The sequence below is a fragment of the Hemiscyllium ocellatum genome, chromosome 7 (genome assembly GCF_020745735.1).
Source record: "Hemiscyllium ocellatum isolate sHemOce1 chromosome 7, sHemOce1.pat.X.cur, whole genome shotgun sequence".
NCBI classification, from domain to species: Eukaryota; Metazoa; Chordata; class Chondrichthyes; order Orectolobiformes; family Hemiscylliidae; genus Hemiscyllium; species Hemiscyllium ocellatum.
In genome coordinates, this window is record NC_083407.1 from 46,834,082 (window position 1) to 46,856,403 (window position 22,322).

Below are 22,322 nucleotides of genomic sequence, written 5' to 3' on the forward strand. Positions count from 1 at the left end.
TCCGAGGATAAATCCAATCTGGCGCAAGGGAGTTATCTATTTTCGTACTTTGCATGTCTGTCATTGCCCTACTCATTTATGACTTCATGCTCTGTAACTACAGGTCCTGGGGATTTATCTACTTTTATGTGTTTCAAGATATTCAGCACTTCCTCCTTTGTAATTTTTCAAGATATCACCATCTATTTCCCTATAGACTATACCTTCCATGTCGTTTTCCACAGTAAACACTGAAGCAAAATACTCGTTTAGTATCTCCCCATCTCCTGCAGGTCCACACAATGGCCACCTTGCTGATCTTTGAAGGGCCCTATTCTCTCCCGAGTTACCCTTTTGTCCTTAATGTATTTGTAAAAACCCTTTGGATTCTCCTTAAGTCTATTTGCCAAAGCTATCTCATGTCCATTTTTTGCCCTCCTGATTTTCCTTTTAAGTATACTCCTACTGCCTTTATACCCTAATGATTCATTTGATTTATCTTATCTAAACCTGACATATGCTTCCTTCTTTTTCTTAACCAAACCCTCAATTTCTTTAGTCAGCCAGCATTCCCTATACCTATGAGCCATTCCTTTCATCCAAACAGGAATATACTTTCTCTGGACTCCCGTTATCTCATTTCGTTTTCCAGTTGTCCCTTTACCTGTGAACATCAGTCCCCATCAGCCTTTGAAAGTTCTTGCCCAATACAGTCAAAATTAGCCTCCCTCCAGTTTAGAACTTCAACTTTTAGATCTGGTCTATCCTTTTGTAGGGAATGAGGGAATGTAGAGAATGTAGGGAAATAGATAGTGAAATCTTGAAAAATGTTCAAGTTACAGAGGAGGAAGTGCTGAATGTCTTGAAAGTGGATAAATTCCTAGGACCTGATCAGGTGTACCCTAGAACTCTGTGGGAAGCTAGGGAAGTGATTGCTGGGCCCCTTGCTGAGAAGTTTGTATCATCAAGAGTCACAGGTGAGGTGCCGGAAGACTGTTGTTAGCTAACATGGTGGAACTGTTTAAGAAAGGTGGTAAGGACAAGCCAGGGAACTATAGATCGGTTAGCCTGACATTGGAGGTGGGCAGGTAATTGGAGGAAATCCTAAGGGACAGGATGTACATGTATTTGGAAAGGCAGGGACTGATTAGGGATAGTCAATATGACTTTGTGCATGGGAAATCATGTCTCACAAACTTGATTGAGTTTTTTTGAAGAAGTAACAAAGAGGATTGATGAGCAGAGTGGTAGACGTGATCTATATGGACTTCAGTAAAGTGTTCGACAAGGTTCCCCATGGGAGACTGATTAGCAAGGTTAGATCTCATGGAATACAGGGAGAACTAGCCATTTGGATACAGAACTGGCTCAAAGGTAGAAGACAAAGGGTGGTGGTGGAAGGTTGTTTTTCAGACTGGACACCTGTGACCAGTGGAGTGCCACAAGGATTGGTGCTGGGTTCACGACTCTTCATCATTTATATCAAATGATTTGGATGTGAGCATAAGAGGCATAGTTAGTACGTTTGCAGGTGACACCAAAATTGGAGGTGTAGTGGACAGCGAAGAAGATTACCTCGGATTACAACAGGATCTTGATTTGTTGGGTCAATGGGTTGAGAAGTGGCAGATGGAGTTTAATTTAGATAAATGCAAGGTGATGCATTTTGGGAAAGCAGATCTTAGCAGTACTTACACACCTAATGGTAAGGTCTTAGGGAGTGTTGCTAAACAAAGAGACTTTGGAGTGCAGATTCACAGCTCCTTGAAAGTGGAGTCGCAGGTAGATAGGATAGTGAAGAAGGCATTTGGTATACTTTCCTTTATTGGACAGTGTATTAAGTACAGGAGTTGGGAGGTCATGTTAAAGCTGTACTGGACATTGGTTCGGCCACTGTTGGAATATTGCATGCAATTCTGGTCTCCTTCCTATCGGAAAGATGTTGTGAAACCTGAAAGGGTTCAGAAAAGATTTACAAGGATGTTGCCGGGGTTGGAGGATTTGAGCTGTAGGGAGAGGTTGAACAGGCTGGGGCTGTTTTCGCTGGAGCATCAGAGGCTGAAGGGTGACCTTAAAGTGGTCATGAGGGGTATGGATAGGATAAAAAAAAAAGTCTTTTCCCTGGGGTCGAAGAGTCCAGAACTAGAAGGCATAGGTTTAGGGTGAGCGGGGAAAGATATAAAAGAGACCTAAGGGGCAAAATTTTCACGCAGAGGCTGGTACATGTATGGAATGAGCTGCCAGAAAAAAGTGGTGTTTCAAGTATGAAAGCAACATTTAAAAGGCATCTAGTTGAGTATATGAACAGGAAGGGTTTGGAGGGATATGGGCCAGGTGCTGGCAGGTGGGACTAGATTGGGTTGAGATATCAGGTCAGCATGGATGGGTTGGACCGAAGGGTCTGTTTCCATGCTGTACATCTCTCTGACTCTATAACTACTGGTAATTCTCCTATAAAACCATAGTTGCGTTCCAACAAAACCTCACTTAATGCAAAATCGCTTAAAAGAAATAATGGGGTCTATGGGAAAAGTGGGGTTGGGGTAGAGCAGTCAAAAATATCACTCATGATCACTCAAAAATCACCCAAAAGTCTAGCACAGCCTGAATGAAGGTTGGAATCATATTTATTAACAACACAAAAGTAAATTTAACATAATACAGTAATAAAAATGTAAGAAAGCTGCTCTCACAGAAAGCTGCTTTGTCGGCAGCTGACATTGGCGCCTGTGCGGCATAAAGACTGGTGCTAACATGGTAGAACAGCGCTGACATTGTGTATATGTGGAATGGTGTGGATGTCGGTGCATGTGCAGAATGGTGTGGATGTTGGCGCAGGCACAGAATGTCATAGAGATTTCAGTGCAGGCGCAGAACAGTGTGGAGATGTTGACGCATGTGCAGAATGAAGGACGCAATTTGATCCCCAGGGGAATCGTGCTATTGTGAAAGGATTTAGGTGTTCTTGAAAATTTCGTTCCCTAATTCTTCAGCGACATTATAGCCACATCGCAGTACCAAAGTGTGCATTATCCCAGAACTACCTGTAGCTCTGTTTACTTCTACTCAAATGTGTTCAATTCAGAATCCTTGTTGCTCCACGATCTTGCCCCTTGTCTGCAGTCCTGTTATCCCTTTTGGATCTGTCATCCCTCAGATTCTGGTCTTTTTATGTACTTTCTCCCATTGGCCTGCCATTTCAATCGCCTTAGCTCTTTCGAGTTTCCTCAATAGACTGCAATGTCCAAGTACATGTATAGATTTTGTTGGTAATTATTTTAGTATCAATTTGTTAATCAATGCTTTTTTCCCTCCTGGTCTAGTGTCCATTTATATATGTCCAGTTTGAGAAGTACCTAAAGACATTTTTATTCAGTGTTCTGATTTGCTTGACAAGATATGAGGATCTGTGAAATACCATGAGTTATTAATAACATTTGCTTTTATCATACCAAGCAGCAGCCATGTCTTTAATGCGTTCTACACTTACGCAGTCAACATCTGGCAAAGGATCATTTTTAGGGTAGCTTCCCCCCACATCCCCCATTCTCTTGCTGTTTCCCCCCCCCACCCCCCTCAAAAACCTAACCACCTTCAGATTGAGAGATAATGTAGACGTTTGGCTATCTGCTTAGCTTTTGAATCCATTACAGTTTATCTTGATAGCAAACAATTATCTTGCATTTCAGTGATATTTATATTGTACTGCAAGTCATTTAATACAATATGTTACAAAGTTAGATGTCTGTACTTTTTCAGTTGCAAATATGTTTCAAATATTAGTGGAATGATTGAGAAGTATGGATAAGCATTTAATTATCTCACATTAAAACATTTAGAATTAGTGTTTGTCTAGGAAGATGTCCATTTTTTTGCAGAGTTAGATTTCTTAGGGGTGATTGATTTGTAATGTAGTAGCATATGCTTGTGCTATTAACAATGAAAAAAAGTGTAGCATTGTATTACATTCTTACACCCTATTTCTTTCTTTTAACAAAAAAAACATTAATCAGCAGAGCAGTTGGGCATTTGCAATCTGATAATACTTACCATGAGCATACAGCTACAACTTATAGACATATAGATATAGATTTCAGAAGTTTATGTTATACTTTTATTGGTTTCCTTCAAAAATCTCACAGCTTCAATTTGGTAGATACAGTGGGCAGTTTCAAATAGTGAACCTTCAAATAAATTGGGACAATTAATTTTTCTTGAGTCCAAATATTTTTGCTGATGCTATGGATATGGTGCAGTTGGGCCAAATATTGGGTGATGGATAGATAGTATGTGCCAGGGTCGCATATGAGAGGTGGTGGTGGGCTCTGTGTGAATTGAGTGTTTGGTGAGAGGGTTCATGATTGACGGAGTTAGCCAGGAGTACAAACAGGTTTAAATCTATCTAATCTTTCCTGTGTAAATATTAAGGAAAGTAAATTTGAGCCTTCATATGTTGGTGACTTTTTCAGAAGGTTCCAGACACTAGGTAACTGCCAATTGAAAATTGTGCAGTCAGTGCATTGGGATTTTCACGGTGTCTCATAGCACATTTGTCAAGGCATGTCCAGTCTCTGACTCTCTGGAGACAACAAAATCTGGCCTCATCTGTTTTGCATAATATGCTGTGCACAAATGTTTGTCATACTTTTCCGTCATCATTTCCATCTTTAACTTTTATGTCACCAATTCCCAATTTTGCTTCAATAATTGCAATGTAACACAAGGTATAGCCACTAGGTGGCCTTGTGAAGCAAGTTCATGCAATCTTTCTGCTCACAGCCACCATTTTACATCTTTAAAAAACGAAATATGGATGCATCTGACTGTCAGGGCCAATGCCAGGGGCAGTTTAGAAATGATTTTTATAAGGAAATTTAATAATCCAGTTTGTATTCCAAATCCATTTCCTTACTGGAATTAAATGCTGATGCTCAAGCTTTTCTCACATTAATGCAATGACAAGGCTGTAGCACTTGCAACCATCTTAAGCCAGAAATTATGTATCTCTACTTCCTCCTCAGGTCTCAACAATACAGATGCTAGTCTTTAGCCAATTCAATTCACTCTGTGATATCAAGAAATGGACTGTAGGCAGTGGATACTACACTTCTCAACTCTCCAAAGCCATCCACCATCTTCAATATTCACTTCTTCCACAACTGCGTACAGTGGCAGTAGTATGTTTTGTCAATGAGATACAATGCAGGAACTTAGCAAGGCACTTTCAAAAGCTGCCTTCATGAACTACAGCAATCTCTGGGATATTGGTACATCCAAGGTGAAGGACGTTCCACAATTTTGATCCAACAGCGGATCAAATCTGCTTCCCCTTATCCTAAAACTATGACATCTTGTTCCAGGTTATCCGAAGGTGGAAACATCCTATTTTGTCCCCTCCCTTAGCATCTTGTATATCTCAATTAGGTTTCCTCTCATTCTTCACAATTCCAGAGAGTGTAGGCCTAAACAGCACAGTCTATCTTCGTAAGACAAATCCCTCATCACTGGAATCAATCTAGTGTACCTCCTTTGAATTGTATATTATATAATCAGCAATAAATGCCAATATTTCATTTGCTTTCCTTATTATCTGCTGTACTTTTCTGATTCATGCACAAGAACTCCCAGATCCCTCCGTGTGGAAACACCCTGAAGTTTCACTCCATTTAGGATAAAAATTGCCTTTCTAATCCTCGAACCAAAATTGATAACCTCACACTTATCCACATTTAACAAAATTCAGCCCGTTCACCTACTCCATTCATAATCATTTGTATATTTCTCATTTCTTTGTTGCAACTTACTTTCCAACCTCTCTGGCTGCCATCTGCAAATTTGGCTATAGGATTCTCTATCCCTGGATCCAAGTCTGTAAAATGGAGTGTAAAAAATTGGATTCAAGGGCTGACCTCTCTGGGACCCACGATTACATCTTCCCAACCCGAAAAAGACATATTTATCCTGACTGTCTGCTCCCTGTTGCTTAGTCAATCCTCTCTCCAAACTAATGAATTATTCATCAGTCATCAACTTGTTAAAGGTTTTGAGAAAAGAATCCCAATTGTAAAAAAATATTAAAAGTCCCCAGTGGTCTGTGAAAACTATTTGCATATACCAGTGACTTCAGAATTCAAGCAAGTTATGTAATCCTATGTGCCTATGAGTGTTGTAAATCCAGTGATAATGAGGTTGATTTGGTTTAATTTGCTATCCCTGTGTTGCAATAATATCGCCATTATATATGCAAATTTCACAAGGCAACATTGCACATGGACAAATCCATTGAATACAGAATGGAAGTCTTTTATTAAAGAAGGCAAAAGCAGTCCACGTGTTAGGAACATGACTGGGTCTGCTCATTTTTTTTATTTACTCATGGGACACAGCTATCACTGCCTGGACCGACATTTTATTTCCCGTCCCTAGTTACTCTTGAGAAGTTTGTGTGAGCTGCCTTCTTGAACCACTGTAGTCTATGTGTTGTAAGCAGATTCACAATGCTAGGCAGGAAGGGAGTTAACGCATTGTGACCCAATGACATTGAAGGAACGATGATGTATTCCTAACTCAGGGTAGTGAGTGTCTTGGAGGGGAACTTGCAGGTGATGGTGTTCTGATGTATCTTTTGCCCTTGTCCTTCTAGATAGTAGCGGTCCTAGGTTTGGAAGGTGCTGCCTAAGGATCATTGGCAAGGTTTTGCAGTATGTCCTGTAGATAGTAGACACTGCTACTACAGAGTGTAGGTGGTGTGATCACACACAGACGATGCCAATTTGTCGAGCATTCTCCCTCACTGCTTGAAAAAGGCAACATTGAATGTGTGGAATATGCTCCAAGTATGTTTTTAGGGATTGTAAACATCTTGTTGCACAGTTTACTTAGCTTAAAGAAGTGTCTCTCCATTTTTAGTCCACTGTCCAAAACAATGGTCTTTACAAATGGCTATCAGATCATATTTCTTCACTTCAATGCATACGATGAATGCATTAACTTTGTTATGAGTGCTACCTGTGTTCAGATGCAGAGCCTTTACCTTTTACCTTTCTAGTACAGGTGTCCCCCACTATCTGAAAGTAGAGCATTCCTATGAAATCTTTTGTAATTCGAAATGGCGTAAAGTGAAGAAGCAATTACCACTAATTTATATGGAAAAATTTTTTGAGCGTTTCTAGTCCCAAAAAATAACCAACCAAATCACACCAAATAACACAAACCTAAACTAACATTAACATATGGTAAAAGCAGGAATGATGTGATAAATATGCAGCCTATATTAAGTTGAAATGTATGTACGGTGTAGTTTCTCTCACTAGAATTGGGAAGACAGTGACCACACTGGAAGGCTAAGGTGGTGGTGATGATGGTAGGTTAGGCTGAGTTGTTGGAGGTTGGGGTGGTGGGAGATGTAGGAGACTGGGGTGTAGGAGAGAGGGGAAGAGGGTCATCTGTTAACACGTCCTGGAAGGGCACTTGGCAGCGCCACTCTCGCTATGTGCGCTTTTTCATAAAAGGGAAAATCCTCTTTGTATTTGCGAGAACAGGTATGTAGGTTTTTTGTAAAAGCGAATTAGTGTAAAGCGAACATTTGAAAAGTGGGGCATATCTGTATCTAGTCTTGGTTTATTGCTGCTTTATTCTCTATTTTTTTGTTCTGTTTGTCCCTTCTTGCCGTTCTCTAATCTACATTTTCTACAATAGTATTTTACCCTACAAAATCAACTGTAATCCTTGATTTGTTACGTTTATCCAAGCTTACTCCCTCATCCACCATGTTCAGTTTGAAGCTTTTTCTGCTTTAAGTATGTATTTAATGAGAACTCCAGTCCTACTGGTGCAGATTCCACTTTCACTGGGATTGTTGCGAGTGCCCCACAAACTGGAACTCACTTCCCCCATACCAGCTTTATTCATTTTATGACAATTTGCTAGCATCTCAAAAATAATCCAAAATTATTCCTTTTGAGTTTTTGATTTTTAATTTTGAACCTAACATCTTGTATTCACTCATCAGAACCTCTTTCCTATTTCTGTCTAAGTCATTGGTACCAATGTGGGCCACAGCTATTGGATTCCCTCCTCTCTATTGGAAGTTCCTCTGCAGCCCAGAGCAGACACCATGATCTCTTGCACTGGACAGACAATGCAACTGTCTCAGTTCTTGCTCTGTGCTGCAGAGAAAAGTGTCAATCTCCTTCACCATAATCCTTTGCCCCTACTATCACTAGATTCAAGGGCGGCACGGTGGCACAGCAGTTAGCACTGCTGCCTCACAGCGCCAGAGACCCGGGCTCAATTCCGCCTAAGGCAATTGTCTGTGTGGAGTTTGCATATTCTCCCCTTGTCTGCGTGGGTTTCCTCCGGGTGCTCCGGTTTCCTCTCACAGTCCAAACATATGCAGGTTAGGTGAATTGGCCACGCTAAATTGCCCGTAGTATTAGGTGAAGAGGTAAACGTAGGGGAATGGGTCTGGGTGGGTTGCTCTTTGGAGGGTCGGTGTGGACTTGTTGGGCTGAAGGACCTGTTTCCACACTGTAAGTAATCTAATCTAATTCCTTCTTACAGCACCCCTTTCCTGTGGCTTCTGGGATTACAGTCTGTTACCTTTGTTACCCCTGCAGCCCTCACTGTCATCCAAAACAAACAGAGAATACCTCGAACCTGTCAGACAATTGCAAAAGCTGTGGCAGTTGTGCCCTGCCCTCTGGGTCTCCTTACCGACTTCACTTGTAACCATACTCGCCTGTCCCTGACCACTACCCAAAGAGGGTGACCACCACCTACAATAAAGTAGGTGGTAATTTTCCCCCTCCCTGATGTACTGCATTGTCTGTAGCTTGGTCTCCAGCTCAAAAATTCTGAACCAAAATTCCTGCAATCACAAGCACTTACTACAGATGTGTTTGCCTCAGAACACCGCATCCAGAAGTTCCCACATTCTGAGTCACCGCAAATTATCTGCCCTGCAATCTTTAATATATGTTAATCAATAGGTAATTACAAATTACTTTACAAGTAATAAACTCATTATAGTTTATACATCTCAAAGATATTTCTGTGCGATGAACACAGAATTTGTTCCCCAGCTTTTCGATTATGCTTTAGAATTTTATTAGCATCTTGATATGCTTGCAGCAGTTTAATCATATCATAAGCTCTGTAGAGGGATAAAATTTTCTCTCGTGAGTAAGAACAGTACATCATAAACTGTGCCGGTAATTAATTTAAAGTAAGAAAAATGTTTTCAAATTGGTTATACTCAATGGCATTTAATGGTAAATGCTTTGAAGAGGAAAATGTCTTTAAATGTAATATTTATCATTTCAATCTGATTCAGTTGGTTGCATTGTCACACTGGGATCAGAACATTATGGGTTCATGCCTCATTCCATGATGCAAAATGTAAACTGGCATTGCAGTACATAATTATTACACTCACTTTCTTTTGGATGAGTTGTTAAGACTTATTTAGTTGAATGAAATCTTGTGTCCTTTACAGAAAAAGAAACAGATTCTTTCATGGTTATATATTTTCTAATCAAACTGTTCAGAGATGTTATCACAGACTTGTTGAGCAGGGGGAGCTTGAACTGGGATCTCCTAACATTACCACCACACCGCAAGAGCCCTCTGTTTTTCTCATACCCATATTCTTAATCAACCTGTTCAGAGATGTCATTACACTCTCTAAAGCAGGTGGGAATTGAACCTGGGACTCTTGCTTCAGGGGTAGGGATACTACTGCTGACCTACAAGAGGACCTTTTTAAAAATTCATTGTATTCTTAATTCCTTCATTAAAAGCACTAAAATAGATTAATTAGCCAATCATTTGTGCAGGATTTAGATGTTTGCCTATTCGGTGACAAGGAGAAAGTCAGGACTGCAGATGTTGGAGATCAGAGTTGAGAGTGTGGTGCTGGAAAAGCACAGCAGGTCAGGCCACATCTGAGGAGCAGGAGAATTGACATTTCGGGCATAAGTCCTTTATCAGGAAGGTGACAACCTCATCGTCCGTGAGAAGCATATTCTCTATGTAAATCACAGTTTGTAGATTTTCTGCAATGTGTGAGCAGGTTAACATGCGTCAAGTGGAACCCCAGCTTACAAAACATATTAGCGGCAGTAAGAAACTTTTGGAAGCAAGTTCTTAATTGAAGAAAATATAACAATGGATTAAATTTCTAAAGATATGTTTCTTTTTAAAGGTAGAGTAAAGAATGAAGTGGCCTCTTTTCAATGAAACAAAAGACACTTTGATCAAATCTAGGCGTTGACACGTATAACCCTCTACTATTTGGCTGGATTCTGCAGTATTTCCACAGAATGGAAGAAGGCTGGAATCTGAAACGGAATTCAGGTGAAACAAATAAAGCAGTATTACTACTAAATGGTTCCTGTGAACCTAAAAGTACTGGATGTGCGCAGGAACTTTTCCATGAAGCTGCACAGGTAAGTTTGACCAACAGATTTCTGTAGTTACTGTGTGTGGGTACATTTTTTGAGTACATTTTTCCTTAGAGTTATTTGTATTGTTTTGAAAGTAAATACAGTACACATTTAGACCCAATTACAATGAGCAATACAGGCATTGGAAAATTTAGTAACTTACTCTCTGCATAAATCCTCACTTGCTGGGAAAGATTCAAAAGATTAGCCACGAGATCGATCAGAAAACAAGAGGTAATACCATTTAACCTTTTTGATGGTTCACTATGTAGTAGCAAGGGCCTGATCCAAACTATTTACATACATTTTCCAAGTAATTTTTATGGTTCACAGTATTAATTTACATTGCTCATTGTTTTCAGAAAATATTGTTAACAGTGGGTTTTCTTAGAATGAACTGAAAATAGAACATTTAAATTCAGGTTATAATTTAAGATATTCATCACTTTAGGCTAAAAAGGCTTTGATCATTCCCATAATTTACAGAGCAGTCTCCGGGTTGCAAATGGTTTCAGTTCTGGAGTCTGTTCACAAGTTGATTTATATGTAAGTTGGAACACTATGCAGGACAGTCTAAATCAGCTGTTCGTAAGTACAGGAAATGTTGGCATGTTAGGTCTTTAAAATTGCAACTGTTGATGGGATTACAAGCGTAAGTACAGCTTTTTTTGTGTGTAAAATGAAATACTGCATAATAATTCATGTGAATATATATCTGTTGAAAATTTTCTTTGAATAAAAGTAGACTAAAGTACATGCCTTGAGGGTAACAGATGTTTAATGCAGTTTGATGTTAGTTCAACCATGTCATTGTGACTACAGTTTATAACTAATTTAGATGATTAGATTTTAAAGTGGAGGTCTTGTGGCACAGTTGTAGCATTCCTACTTTTTGTGCTAAAAGCTTCAAGTTCATGATTCACTTCAGTATATTTGTTGTCCATGGAAGATATGTTCAGAACATAGAAACATAGAATCCCTACAGGGTGAAAGCAGGCCATTCAACTCATCAAGTCCTCACCAATCTCTGATGAGCATCCCATCAAGACCTAAGCCCCAACCCTATTCCTGTAACCTTGTATTTCTCATGATTAATCCACCTAGCCTGCTTATCCATGGACACCATGGTAATTTAGCATGTCCACAATTTTGAACTGTGGGAGGAAACCAGACCACCTAGAGGGAGCTCAGACACAGGATGTACAAACTCCACACAGACAATTGCCTGAGAGTGGAATTGAACCCTGGTCCTTGGTATTGTGAGGCAGCAGTGCAAACTACTGAGCCATCGTGCCACCCCACTGATCTACTGTGCCAACCGGACCAAAGAAGTTAGTCATCAGACTGGAACACCTTCCAGTCTGCCTGATGGCTGGCAGCAAAACAGGGAGAGTTTCCTAGTCAGCAAAGCTACAAGAAGCAATGGTAAGCTCCTGACTAAGCATAATTGTGGACCACTCCACTGGAAGTCCATGGTCAGCGGTCTCTTAGGGCATGAGAGAGATTTCAAAACTAAATTGTATTTAATATTTTTTTCCTCAATATTATAAACCATTGTCTAAACTGTCATTCATAAAAATCCGCTCTAAAAACCCTTCCACATGTTGACAGCTACTGAGCTGATTCGTGGTTGATTCCACTTTCTATCCAAGATGGGCATTATATACGAGTATATTTAAAGAAAGATAACTATGAAACCTTAAAGTAAGTTTAGAAAGTTAGACATGCAAATTCCTGCTTCCTTCATAAATCTGATTTATATTGCAACATGTTAATTGATTGATCTGATTTACAAAGGCTTTTGGGATGAAAATAGCTGCCAAGCTTAACTTGATTTCTGCCCAAATCCTTCGTCTTGTAGAATGTCTGTGTATTATGTACTAGGATTTAATTGTAAAATGATGTTAATACACCAAACAGGTATCCCAGTCCCATGTTAAGCCCTGGTGGAAAGTTAAGATATTTGTCTGGGAACCAGTGCTATTTGGAACATGGGATGGAGTATTTACGACTTGTATGATTAATATCTTTGGAGTGGTTCTCTTCCTGCGAACTGGATGGCTTGTGGTAAGTCTGTACTTAGCTTCTACAGCTGTTACAGCTATGGTGACTTGGAAAAGCTGAATTTTGAATCAAGGGGTTTTAATTTCCCAGATAGAGGACGATTTAATCTGTTTGTATAAAATTCTTACGTGTACTAATGTTGCATTTCTTAAAAGTTTGTAACAACAATTTAAAAAAATGAGAAGAAATCGAAACATCAATGTAATTAAGAAGTTACTGACAGAAGCTTATTATATATAAGTTTTTTGACAAAGAAACAGTTGAGTAGTTTGTTTGAATTTTGATAATTTGAGGCTGACTCATTTTATTAGTATCAAAGTTCTAGACTATTTTACTAAAGTTTAGTTTGTTTTGCATGAACTTGCAAATGGTTTTCATAAACATGGTTTTATTCACTTACGTTACTTGCTAAAATTCATTTAGTACTATTTGTTGTATATTTAAAGCATCTGGCAAACAAGAGGGTCCAGGAACGGAGGGTATATTCTCAGAATAAAGGGGCACCACTTTAAGACCGAGATGAGAGGAGTTTCTTCTCTGAGAAGGTTGAGAGATTTTGAAACTCCTTGCCTCAGAGAGATGTGTGGGTAGAGTCCATCTGTATATTTAAGGCTGAGGTAGATACTTGAATAGTAGGGGAATCAGAGGTCAAGGGGAAATGCAGAAAAGTCATCATGAGGATTGTCAGATCTTTGTGGATAATGGAGCATACCCAAATGGCCTACTCCTCTTGCTAATAAAGATCATTCTATTTTATTTCTTATGTTGTGTAACTTGAACTCTTATATGTATTCCTATAATTAACTTCTTTCCCTGCACTATTATTATAATGATAGATTGGATGGTGCATTTTTACATCCAGTATCCAATTACTTTTCCTCGTGATTTTTAACAAAAGGGCAAGATAAACGAATGCTTGATTCTCACCTTCTGTAGTATGAAGGGTGAAAGTCCAAGTCTTCAATAATCTTGGAATTATACATGTTTGCTTTCTTTTCTAATGTTATTGTATCTATGCATAATTCTGATATGATTGACATTAGTTCTTTGTTATGCATTAATCTAATGTCACATCTTTCCTATTGTTCAGTTGAACGTAAGCATTTTCAAAATGCAATAAATATTAAAAATTGTTTGTAAATCTAGGTTCTGTTACCTATGGTTTTGATTTATGAACCCAAATTTCTGTGACATGTTGCTAAAGATGAAGTCCTGAATTATTATATGCTTATTAGGATAAATTTTATTACATCTCTGACAGACTAAACCAGCTGGGTTTCTAGTTTTTGGGGAAACATTGGTTTATTTTTATAAAAAGCAACTCATGCAGGCTAAGAGTTGCATTATAAATCTCATTTGTGTTTGATTTGATCTATATTTGTCAAAGTTCTATGCAAAACTAAGTGAGGAAACGTCTGGTCTCAAGGCAGTCATCTGGAGTTGGGAATGCAGTGCAATCAGCTAGGGTGGCACCCCAAGATCCTGTTGCCTTCCCATCTCCACCTAAATTAATTCTGAACAAAAAGGTCCAAGCTCGACCTAACTTACCTACTGACAGTTGAGGCCGTTAAGTGGTCAATTAATTACATTTTCCTGCCTGAGCCTCCATTGTTCTCAGCTCCAGGTGGGAAAATTAGAGGTGGTCTAACCGATTGGAAAACCAGTGTAGCTTACCTTTGTTTTGGGAATAGGAATCTCTGTATTGTTACTAATTTGTGCACAACGAAGGGACTGGTTATAGACCAGTGAATTGGCAACTGAGAGCCACTGCTGTGTCTTGTTTCTCACCTCCCTGTCTCCCCTGTTTCTGACCCCTAACTGCAGAACATCTTCATCTGACACCCTGTAATCACAACCTTGGTTATTCTTCTGGCATCAGCCATAGCCACTCTGTGATGTCACTGGTAGACTTCTGATTGCCCGGCAGCTCTCACTATGTGGGACATCTACCCCAGACATTTTATTTCAGAAAGAGCTGATTGTTGCCCTGTGAACAGCCATAGGTGAAGAAGCTAAATATCTCCCTTTGAGGAGTCACCTTGGGTGTTTCATCACCTGGCAGAAAGTGAAGATTCCTTCCATTTTGCTACATGTGGACAAAAGCCATTGGATACGTTGGAACATTGCCACCTCTAAATTCCCCTTCAAGCCACTCACTATCCAGGCTTGGAAATATGTTGCCATTTCTTTAGTGTCACTAGGTCAAAATCTTGGTACTGTCTCCCTAACAATATCATGGGTCTACCTACAGCATAGAGACTGCAGGATTTCAAGAAGGCAGTTCACCCCCACCTCCTCAAGGGCAGCTAAGAGTGGGCAATTGTCCCAACCAGAAAGAAAATTCACCAGTCTAAAATATGCAAACCTTTATTCTGAGATTTTTCCTTCTGGTCCTATACCCTTTCGCAAGGATAAACAGTCTTTCAACATTTACCACGTCAGTCCCATCTGAATGTAGTATGTTTCCATAAAGTCATTTCTCATTTTTCTGTATTCCAGCGATTACCCGAGATTATGCCAGTAATGAATGATATTACGCCGTGAACACTGAAGGTTTTCCATGGTTTCTGGGTTATTATGAAAACTGTAAGATGACAAAAGAAATCCAAAAGTCTTCGAAAAGATGAAATGGTAGAGATAGGCAAGAGCTAACTTAGAATGTACTTTACAGAAATAATCCACTTCTTAAAAATGATGCTTTACTCAAGTCTTCTACCAACCTTTCTCATCTTCCTGTACTTGCATGGCCCTCCATTCCTGTAAATGCATCAGCTCTATTTGCCTTAACGACAGGGCCTTGGTGAGACCATAGTCGGAATATTGTGAGCAGTTTTGGCCTCCCTTCCGAAGAGATGATGTATTTGCCATGGAGGGAGTACGGCAAAGGTTCATTCGGCTGATTTTGGGGATAGCAGAACTGTCCCATCTGACCAGATTGGTTTGGCTGGGCCTGAATTCACTGGTTCAGAAGGATGAAGGGGGAATGCAATTGGTTGGAACGTATCAAATTTTAACAGAACTGGACTGACCAAATTGAAGGGGGACAAATTTAAAAATCTCACAACACCAGGTTATAGTCCAACTAGTTTATTTGGAAGCATTAGCTTTTGGAGCACTACTCTTTCATCAGGTAGCTTTGGAAGAGATCATAAAACACAGAATATATAGCAAAGATTAGTGTCATGCAACTGAAATGATATATTGAACAAACCTAGATTGCTATTAAGTTTTTCATCTTTTAGAGTAGTTTGCGGGTTTTGGTTCATGAATATGTAAATTCCAGAACTTCTTTTAAGTCACATTCTTGAGATAACTTGAGGTTTTATAATGAAAAAGTGACATCTCCAGTCAGACAGTGCATTAAGGTGTGAGGTTAAAATCTGTCTGTATCCCAATCTTGAGTCAGACTGATTCAGTTTCCAAAGTAGGAATTTATAAAATATTAAATGGATATTACATTGAAGGGAGCATGTTTTTCCCTGGTTAAGAGAGGTTAGAACCAGGGGACACAGCCTTAGAATATAAGGTCTGAGATAAGGAAACTTTCTTCAGTTAGGTGGCAGTAAACCTGTGGCATTCTCTATCACAGAATGCTGAAGGGGCTGTGAGAATATAGTCAAGAAAAAAATAGATAAATGTATTGATTTTAAAGGCATTGAGCAGTATCGGGAGAAAGAGGATTAGCCATGATCTTTTGAACGGCGCAACAGATTCATTGGGCTGAATGGCCTACTCGTGCTCCTAGTTTCTGCAATCCGCTGTGCTAGAGTATTTCACAGTCTCTCCACCCTTGGATTAAAGATGTTTCTTCTGAATTCCCCATTGATGATTGGTGGCTATAAGCATCTAACACGTTAATTTATGATATCAGATAGAGATGTAGTGGAATTTTGATCAAACTTTTCACAGCAAAATGGGTACGGAATGAGCTGCCAGAGGAAGTGGTGGAGGCTGGTACGATTACAACATTTAAGAGGCATTTGGATGGGTATATGAATAGGAAAGGATTGGAGGGATATGGGCTGGGTGCTGGTAGGTTGGACAGGTTGGACCGAAGGGTCCATTTCCATGCTGTACATCTCTGTGACTGTCAGTTGCTAAAATGTTACAGTTGTAACTGGTTTTTGGGAGATGCAGAGTCTATGAAACGCTAAGACAAAAGTCATGTGACCTAACCCTTGAGTTAGATTTTAAACTAACAGGAAGACTGGCACAGGACAGAAGGGAAACAAACTTACCCTTCTCTTTTTTTTCTTTTGAAAAGTAAAGTACGCTGCTGAGATGAAGGCTCCCTTCCCCTAAAATCTTTATTGTTGTCCCTTTCCTATCTTGGTTGTAACACTGTCTCATATTGATATCCTCTCGTTTTACTCTTGCCCACCAATGGAAACATTCTATCATAACCTTTCATAATTTGAAAGATCTGAACTAAGTTATCATTCAGCCTTTTCTTTTACACAAGATATTTAGTCTGTTTGTTTTCTAGTATATGTTGACTCACTGTTCCGATATCATCCTTGTAAATCTTTTTTTGGTGCATCCTCTCTCATGCCTCAATATCATTCTATAAAATAGCGACCAGAACTGCTGGAGGTGTTCCAAGTACAGTTTGCTGTTGTTGCTGCTTTCAGCTATTTGTATCAGATTTGCAATCATCTTGCATGTCTTGCACCATTCTCACACATTCTCACTTTGACACCTATCATCCAAGTGTGTCCAGATTGACCCTTGTCTTTGCTGCTATCCACAAGAGACCCCAGAAGCTGATCGAACGCTTGAAATATTGACTGTTTTCACCTTTGTCACCTTTTTAATTTTTTTTGCTCTGTCAATTTTGAACATTTTTAATGGTCTAAATGCAACTTTAGCATGCTTATTTCAAAGGGCCCTATTTTTCTTCCTTTGATTTTTACTTATTATTGAGGTTTCTGAGGCAACTGGGGATTGGAAAACATGTAGCATGTGTTTTCTTTTTCATTGTTACAAGCTTGGGCTCTTTTGTTGTTCGTATGTACTTCATTTTCACAAATTTACTTCTGGCTATCTCTGACCTCTTTTTAACTTCTGTATTACGTGCCATCTTCTGTTATAATTTGTCTTGAGAGTAGACAAACTTTAATTGCTTCAGTGTGATACCACCCACTTCCGTTTTCATTCTAGTTTCTTCCAATGTACTCCTCCTAGCAACAATTATTTTGGTATTTTTGGTGTTCATACTTAATTCTGTTTCTAACGTTATAGATTTTACTTGATCCACAATGTTTTGTACAGCATTTTGTGAAAACTTAACAAAAACTGGTCTGATTTTGGTTGAAACGAAACATCTCCGTTTCTTTTTACTAGAAATAACCAGTTTTTCAACATGTTTTCGATACAGTGCACTTAACTGATTGTCTTTCCAATCAAGTGCTATTGTTCACATTCCATTTAGACTGCAACACTATAGGAAAATGTTACGAATGGCAATTTTTTTTAAAAAGAAGGCTGCTGTTTGGTGACATGTTTCTTCTCAGCCAATATTTAACATCACTTGACCTCTTGTCAAAATGTAAGGAATCAAGTTACAATGGACTATAAATATTATTCTCCCTACAATTATTATCATGGACATTTTCTACATTTGTCAAAATAGGAATAAATACCTTTTATTTCTGGCTATAGTGCTCATAAGCCTATGTACATTAGAAACACAGGAAATGGGCCATTCAACCCCTCAGTCCTGTACCGTCATTCAATTAGATGGCTAATCTGTATAAGTAAGTCACTTTCACTTTCGTACTTGCTAACTACCTTTCGGTATCAATAAAAGCTGACTAATGGATTATATTTTCCTTGTTGTGTTTAAGGAGAATTATTTGCCTGCAGGTCAATGAATCTACATCTAAAGCGAGGCACTACCATGACTAAAGGAACTAAATTTACATAAGTTTCGTTGGAGAGTTCATGTGATTTTAATCAAGTTAATGGTACAGAATTAGAATAGTGTACAATAGCATGTAGAATACTACAGACTGGAGTTGAGTGTGAGATCATGCAGATATTCTGATTCAGTTCACTGAGGGAATTGTTTAAAAAAAATTAAATTCCATTGACAATTACCCCATGTCTAGAATCTTCTGAAAAATTTCCTTTGAAGTTGGGGGATTATAAAAATTCTGATTCAGTTTAAATTGTTATCCAGGAAAGCTAAGGATGAAAAATCAACTTAAACACTTGAGTAACTACTAAACTTAACCACAAACTCATCACTGACCCTCCATCTCACCAAACCACACTGCCTCCTAGCCAAAACCCCCCAAGCCCATCACCACCGAATTCCCCTTGCTGGATCTAATACCACTCTGGCACCGTATATCCATAACCCAAATCCAAATTTCCCCCACCCCTTTTCTTAGCACTCCAACTCCTTCCTAATTTTACAGCCCCCACACCCCCCACATAACCTTTACCCCCAACTGACACAACCATTCTACTTACCCTGAACACTCATCCATTTACCTTACAATCTACCTCTCGCCCACCTGTTGACCTACCTCCAGACTTACCTTAAGTACTTATCCTTTCAAAGTAGTTTCCAAAAATGCTAGTTCTGGTGCTAGACATTTAAACATGGAATGCAGCATACTGGGTGCTATAAAAGAAGGCATAGTTTTAACATTGATCTCCCCTCTTGCAAGGATTCCTACCCAAGTCTGCTCTGTTTCGAAACAGGAGATTATGAACAAGAATTTCCAGAGTCAAAATTGTCTAAATGTCAATGTGTATTCTTTTGTCTCATCATAACTGGAAAATGAATCTCCCACCACGATTGTAATTTCTGTGCCAAAATGTACCTGTTGCTGAGGAATGCTTCAATTTATCATGAAAGCTCTGATTAGTGTCAAATGACTGACTACAATAGTTTTTTAAACTTTAGGGAAATACTGGCGTCCTACTGGGAATGTTTATGGTGACCCTGGTTGTCTTGGTTGCTCTGGTGACAGTGCTATCTGGGATTGGCGTATGGAAGAGGTGCAGTCTCGGAAATGGTGGAGTGTATGCCATGCTTTCTACAGTTCTGGGAGGTCAAGTTGGAGGCACCTTTGGATTTCTCTATGTATTTGGACAGGTAATTCAGACTTCGTGGTTGTGATTCTTAGCAATCCTTTAGAATTCTGTTTATCTCAATTCTGAGATTTTGCAGCATTTCTGCACAAAATATGGACATTGCATTTGACCACTGAATTCTACAGGAATGATGATTGCTACCTTTCCCTTCTCAGCAGCTCCCAATATTCCCAAATGATGGCAGTGATTAGTCTGGAATTTAGGGATAATACCTGAAGCATTCTGGATCACTTATGGGTTTGTAGAAAATTGTTGGAATGGAGGAATCAAAGTGAAGTCCAAATTTAAGAAAATGAAATAAAAAAGAGCAGGATAGCATGTGTAAAAATATAATTTGCCACAACATGAAAATTGAGTATCTGAAACAAAGACTACTGCGGTCAGTCTTTTAGTTAAACTGCCTCTCTATCTCTCTCTGATGGCCCAATCTCATTAGTGTGCAAATGTAGATGATATCTAGTCATTTACATAGGTTTGCTATTGAATTCCCAGTAATACTACATAAAATCGACTACTGGTGAGTCCTTTATGCAAGAGGATTATTCACACAGAAATTTTCTCCCAATATAGGGTTTCAAATCAGACCTGGGAAACTTCAACAACTGTTAAACCACAAGTTTATTTGCAGAAAAACTGCTTTAGTCAGTACTCGTGATGCTACTTTCCTAACAAAGTTTGATCTTAGTATTTGCCCGAGCTTACTATTGTTTAAAATAAAAATACCTTAGTATAGTACCCATATTTTTGTCAATATCCATGTTATACAGATCAAAGGAACAAACATGTTCAATATTTTTATCTTCGTTCTTTATTAAGTAAATTAAGTAAACAATTCAATGTTAGCAAGAAACATATAGTATACACCTAGCTGAGATTTATGTCCAGAGCTGAGAACTTAGAGCTAGGCTGCAGTGCTAAATACATACACAAACAGTAAAAGTAAGTACATTATCCATTGGTACCATCCATAGAATTAAAGAAAGGTTACATCATGGAAACACACTATTAGCTTTCAGCTCCCAGCAAGCGCAATTTCACAATTCCCCATGGAACATGGAAGCAGGAGTAAACCATTCAGCCTCTAGGGTGTGCATCACCATTCTAGATATGTTGATCTTCAACCTCAATGCCATCTGCAGCTTTAGCGTTGAGGTGGTTTCGGCCTGGCATCGGGCAGCCTGGGTATCCTTTGGGTAATTTTTGTGATGTCTTCCCTCCCGGGATTAGCATTTAGATTGGTCCATGGTGGCTTCTGTGCAGTCTTCCGGCCCGGTATTCCAGCAATCCAGTGTGCACTCTTGCAACAATACTGTCTTTTCCCAAACTCAGAAACAGGGAATTAACTAAGGTGGACTTTCTCTTAATTTAAATTTTTTTTTCTTATCTCTGATTTTTCCTATTGATATCGGTGTTGGTACATGATGATTTAAATACTATTCAATATACTTTTTTCTGTAAAAAATGCAAGTGACAACAAATGTCTGTATTCTATATTCTATTCTATTCCCATGTTGTCCCCATATCTTGTGATAGTATTAGTATCTAGAAATATTTTAATCCCCAACTTGAACATAATAGATGACTGTGCTGCCTCTTCATCTCAATTGTAACTATTTTGTCATCATTCTGAGACTGTGTTCTTTGGTTCTAGCCACTTGCCACTGCCTCCCCCTCACCCATCACCCTTGCTCAGTTTTGTAAGTTTCAGACCCATTAGCTCTCATCTCTCTAAACACCAACAAATACAGGTCCTGTTTTCTCATTCTCTCCTCATCAAATATTTCTACCAACCCAGAAATCAGTCCAGTGAATCTCTGCTGCACTCCCTTTACTGAAAATAAATTCTTCCTTAAGGCAAAATTATGCACTGTATTCCAGATGTAGTCTCTGTACTCCTGAAACAAGCCTTCTTTTCTTCTATAATAAACTCATCCTGTGATAAACACGCCAAATTTCTTGCTTCCTTATTAAGTTTCAGTGACATGTGAATGATGGCTGTCAGGATCTTTTAGACACTAATACTTCCCAATTTCTATCCATTTAACGATATACTGCATTTTTAGTTCCTTCTTTCAAGGTGGATAACTTCACACTTTTCAAGGATATATACTTCTTATCTTAGTCCTCATATCTAGTCCTTCCTGATGAAGGGCTTATGCATGAAATATCAATTCTCCTGCTCCTCGTATGCTGCCTGACCTGCTGCACTTTTCCAGCGCCACACCTTTGGACTCAGTTCCCTTATAGCATTATTCAATCCTAATCCTAGTCCCCTGCTCTTCCCCGATGCTCAATAAGTATTTTCCTTCAAGTATTTATCCATTTCTTTTGTGTTGTTATCAAAACATCTTCCACTGCATATTCAGATGATGCATATGAACTCTTGTGCAAAATGATATTTCCTTATGCTATCTCTTTTGTTTTCCTAATCAATTCAAAGCTCTAACCTCTGGATATGGACACATCTGACACAGTTTCTCCTTATATAGTGTTATGAAAAGTATTCATGCTTTTGAGCAGCTATCAAATTTTCTCTATGTTAAGAAGGATAACCCCAGCCTCTCCACAAGTTAAAAGTTCCTAATAATTTATGCTGTTTAAGTCTTTTGTGCACTTGTTCCAAGGCCTTGACTTACTTTCTTTAGTAACCTAAAATTGAACTCACTGCATCAGGTAACGCCCAACCAGACCTGACTTTCGACATTCTAGTTCACACATTAATAACAA

The 22,322-nt window shown here is 38.9% G+C and overlaps 1 protein-coding gene across 4 annotated transcripts in view; it reads left to right on the plus strand.

The window, feature by feature from the left end:
- slc12a8 (solute carrier family 12 member 8) overlaps nucleotides 1-22,322 on the plus strand; it is a 150,086-nt gene that overhangs the window by 17,178 nt on the left and 110,586 nt on the right. For 3 of the 4 annotated variants that reach the window (XM_060827162.1, XM_060827165.1, XM_060827163.1), the window contains exons 3-5: nucleotides 10,184-10,427; nucleotides 12,345-12,491; nucleotides 19,405-19,596. In XM_060827162.1, coding sequence (XP_060683145.1) covers nucleotides 10,302-10,427; nucleotides 12,345-12,491; nucleotides 19,405-19,596 — 465 coding nt within the window. In that variant the 5' untranslated portion in view covers nucleotides 10,184-10,301. The remainder of the gene's footprint in view (nucleotides 1-10,183; nucleotides 10,428-12,344; nucleotides 12,492-19,404; nucleotides 19,597-22,322) is intronic. The other variant, XM_060827164.1, reaches the window with a different exon arrangement.